Here is a 4,248-nt window from a genome sequence, read left to right as displayed (position 1 = left end):
TAAGAAAACAAAAAATTTATTCAACCCTCCCTCAAGTCACTCTCTTGTACAATTCACACAGTACATCAATACTCATCTCTCATGACAAATATCTAAATTTGACTGCTGAAGTTTACAGTCAATTGTACATTAAAAGTCTCGCATCTGGTACTGTTAGAAAATTTTCTGAATGTCAATGTGACACCTTTGTAACAACTAAAGAGAAGTGTTTTTGAAGTATCAGAACACTTCTTAATCATCACAAAGTGATTTTCTTAAAAGACGATTTCTTCAACAAGGCATTCAGCAGTGCTTCATTGTTCTTGGAGTAACAAGATCTCAGTAATCATTAGCCTTATGATGAAATGCTCTTTTTTATCATTTTTTTTGTTGCAAATGCATAACTATGAAATTCAATTTCTACCTTACACAATATGAAAATGATTCCAAAACACTAACAATTACAATTAATAACTACTCTTGTTTGTTATTGCAATGCTGAGTCTCCACTGGGTGTGAACTTCCAATGATAGATGTTATGGCTGCCATGAGAGCTGCACTGAACTTGGGGTCTGTGGTGATAGCAGCTGTTGCTGCATTGACTGTGTCAGCAAATGAAGCAGTTTCTGTGCCCTGAGAGGCATGCAAGGTAGAAAGCTTAGTTTGGTGAAAAAAATTTGGTGCGAAAAGTGGTGAAAGTAGGCTGAGTTGGTAATCCTGTGGTGGATGTTGCTGTGAGGAAGTGTTGTTATTGGTGGGAGTTTGAGTGAGATCCAAAGTGATAGTGGGAAATGGAGCTGAAGCTGAAAGGGTTGCTAAGTTATGTGAGAATGGAAGTGTTGCAGATTCTAAGATGTTTGGGTGTAGAAGGCCATCTGAACTTGGCATTGATCCTGAAAGAAGCATTGATGCAGCTGCAGATGTTGTGGATGCCATGGCTTTGGCTGCTGGAGGAAGAACATGACTATGTTGTCCTTCGTATGTTGTGATCAACACACTTTGATCTTCTGCACTCCTTTGCACCTTTAATGGACCATTTGGCCAATATCAAATGACTATTAAAGATGTGTTGATTTCAATACTTTAAATATAGTTTAAAATATCAAAATCAATCGTATCAGAGAAGCATTAAGAGAAAGGTTAAAAAAATTCAACAGAGAATTTAAATTTTATTTTGTATATTTTATACCCAATATAACTATTAGGCTTAATAATGTGTTTTAAGTAACTAATAGATTAAAATGTTTGTAGTTGAATGTTTATTAAAAATTTTGTTTCAAAATATCTTTTAGCTTTGGCTATATATTATCTTACAATTTCATTTTTTTTTGGTCAAAATAATTAGTTCTGTTTTGTTCTATTCTCTAGTTTTTTTTTTTCTTTTTCGATCTATTTAAACTTGTGAGTCAATGTACTCATTTTTATCTTCAAGAATGAGGCACTGACAAATTTAAAACAATTGAAAAAAAAATGCAAGTTTATTAATAAGTTTAAAAAAGAAAATTGAAAATAACAATCATATCATTATGTTATAACATCAAAATCAAACATAAGTACTACTTTAATGAAAATAAAAAAAGACTAAAATCTAAATATAACAAAATCTTAAAAACATTCAATTCAAAACATCCAAATTTAAAAAAAAATACTTAAAATTTAATTAAAGTTTAGTCATCACAAAATAAGAAAAAATTGAAAAACAATTGATAAATGAAGAAAAGAACTTAAAAGATCATACTAAAATGGGGAAAAAAAAGTGAACTTTAATATACAGAATAATTATTAGTTAATGATAAAATGTGTAAATGTAATTAAGTCAGATTTTTCTTTCTAAGCATCACAAAACTCTTAATGTTAATAAAGATTTTTTTTTTCTTTAATAAACATTAATTATTTCCATAAAAAAATTAGGTAGATATATAAATAAAGAGTAGAGTATTGTATATACTTGTTTCCGAACTGGGCAACCAGTCCCCATTGAACAACGATAATAAGCTCTTGGACATGGATTCCCTTTAGCCATCTTCTGCCCATACTTTCTCCATTGGCATCCATCAGAAATCTGAGACCAATTCATGAAAAGAAAAAACCAAAATCATTTAAACCATATTTTTCTTTCTTTTGGAAAATGTGTATCCAATGCTTTCAGAAATCTGTACATGCAAACTTGAGAACTCAGATTACATACTAACCATAGAAGAAACAGATCTTGCACGAACTGATACTCGAGCTTTCTTGATCATTGACATGGTTTCTGATGCTTCATCAACATTGAAAGAACTCGATCTTGTTGTGACTTCGTTCGAGAGCCACCTTGGAATAGCTTTCTCAGGTGCCTCCAACTCAGTAACTTCTCTATTAGTGCAAATCTTCTGCTTCTTGCTCTCAATCATGTCCATCGTGCTTTTGCTCTCTTGCAGTTTTCCCTTCGAATATTGCTGCGAATTCTCTTCCTTCGTAGCAACTCCAATATCCAAGAATGGCCTTGAAATCATATCAACTTTCTTACCCTTCATAAAAACCACATATCAGAGAGTTTATAATGCTAGCCACTGCATCAAATCTTTCTAATGGGGTGTGAATTCAGGTATCAGTGCCCTATTGTAGGGTAAAATACACATAACAGTAGCACCAGTAAAGAAAATTCAAGAAACTCAGAAGTTGTTAATACCCAATTCAATACATGTTGGATTGTCTAGTTTATATCCTAAATAAAAACGGAGATTAAAACCTTCCACTGTCAATTACTATCATTCAAAAGAATTTAATGAGTTGATTAAATCGATTTACACAAGAGAATGTCAAAATTCATGAGCAAAAATGTTGCAATTTAATAACAGTTCTACCAAATAACTAATTCTAATCAATAGATTTATATAATTACAAAAAAAAAAAAAACATATTACCTCATTCTTACGTTGTTTCTCCATCTGTTTGACAAGTTGATCATGTAAAGCATGGTACTTATCGTTCACCTGATCAACCTCATCTCTCAAGCGTTGATTTTCAGCATTCATGTGGTGCAATTCAGCTAGCATAGCTGCAAACTGAGCAAACCCAGAAAAGGACACATAAAATCATCTTTCACATCTATATATATATTCTTGGATCTCAAAAGCCAACGTTGTAAAAAGTGTTAAAACAAACACACACATTGACAGAAAACACAAGTACCTTATCATCTCTTTTATTACCCTTTGCCTCCGATGATCCTTCTCCCATAATCGATCTATCGGTAGGAGAACTCTTGGTAAGGAGATCCAAACTAGTCTGCAAATCACAACAGATAAAAAAACCATAACATTTGTATTCATAATAACACAAAGAGAAGAAACAAATTGAAAGAGTTTCGTACATCGACATGAAGCTCCATTTGGTGCAGCATTTCATCGTCATGAAATACATTTTTGTTCTTTTTGTTGTTATTGTCTGCAAAGAAATCCATCTCATCCATGACCAGTGTTTTCCCATCAAACAACATGATTGGAGAAGAATGTGTAACTGAGTCATGATTGGAGGTAGGTTCTTCCATGTGTGTGTGTGTGAGTGAGTGAGTTTGGTTATAGAATGAATGAGAAAAGGGTGAAATAAAGAAGAAAGAAAGAAAGAAAGTGGTTGAATGAGTATGAAAGAAGAGTCCTATATAGTTCTGGCTATGAATTGTTAGAGGAAGATGTGAAGAGAGAAAGAGAGAAAGAGAGAAAAAGAGAAAGAGAAAGAGAGAGAGAGAGGTTGAAGTCAGAGATAATGAGATGCAATGGACTCGGCAACAAAAATGGTTTGGACTAAGACCAAATATTATGTGATGCAATTAATATTGAAGATTTTGGAACTGAGGTAAGATGGTGCGTAAGACTGTCCACGTGGCAGTTTTTGATAGGGAAAGGAGGCAACAAAATAGCAGAGACAGTTGTTTGAGACATAGTCTTCTTTATCAACTTTTATTAGAGACACAGATCTGACTTCTAAATTCTCAGCATTGACAACACACAACAAATATAAACTAGTGGGAATCAATACACTAATTACTTTCTTTATTAAATTATTTTATCCTAAAAAACAAAAAACAGTTTTCAAATGTTGACCATGGATGTATATGCGGACTTACGAAAATATATATTTTGATGAGGAAGTGATTTATGTTTATTCTTTTGAGAAAATTGTTGCTCAAAATGTTGTCACCTTTTTATTGGTGAGAAGAAAACAATTTTTGTGTCGTTAGTACATTTGATTATTTTATTGAAAAATGGTCAGATAAAATGCAGGAAC

The 4,248-nt window shown here is 32.5% G+C and overlaps 1 protein-coding gene across 1 annotated transcript; it reads right to left on the bottom strand.

Moving 5' to 3' along the window:
* Positions 1-3,741, bottom strand: LOC114187462 (putative WRKY transcription factor 31). The gene is made up of 6 exons (XM_028075723.2): positions 3,335-3,741; positions 3,154-3,249; positions 2,886-3,026; positions 2,172-2,489; positions 1,928-2,041; positions 1-1,002 (listed from the first exon to the last, which is right to left on the bottom strand). The coding sequence occupies exons 1-6, from the start codon at positions 3,509-3,511 to the stop codon at positions 454-456; spliced, it is 1,395 nt and encodes a 464-aa protein (XP_027931524.2). The 5' UTR covers positions 3,512-3,741; the 3' UTR covers positions 1-453.
* Between the last annotated feature and the right edge of the window lie 507 nt (positions 3,742-4,248).

The sequence above is a fragment of the Vigna unguiculata genome, chromosome 6 (assembly GCF_037176805.1).
Source record: "Vigna unguiculata cultivar grain cowpea cultivar isolate G323 ecotype 2 chromosome 6, ASM3717680v1, whole genome shotgun sequence".
NCBI lineage: Eukaryota > Viridiplantae > Streptophyta > Magnoliopsida > Fabales > Fabaceae > Vigna > Vigna unguiculata.
Note: the sequence above shows the minus strand (reverse complement) of the source record. Positions and strands in the feature narration are given on the sequence as shown.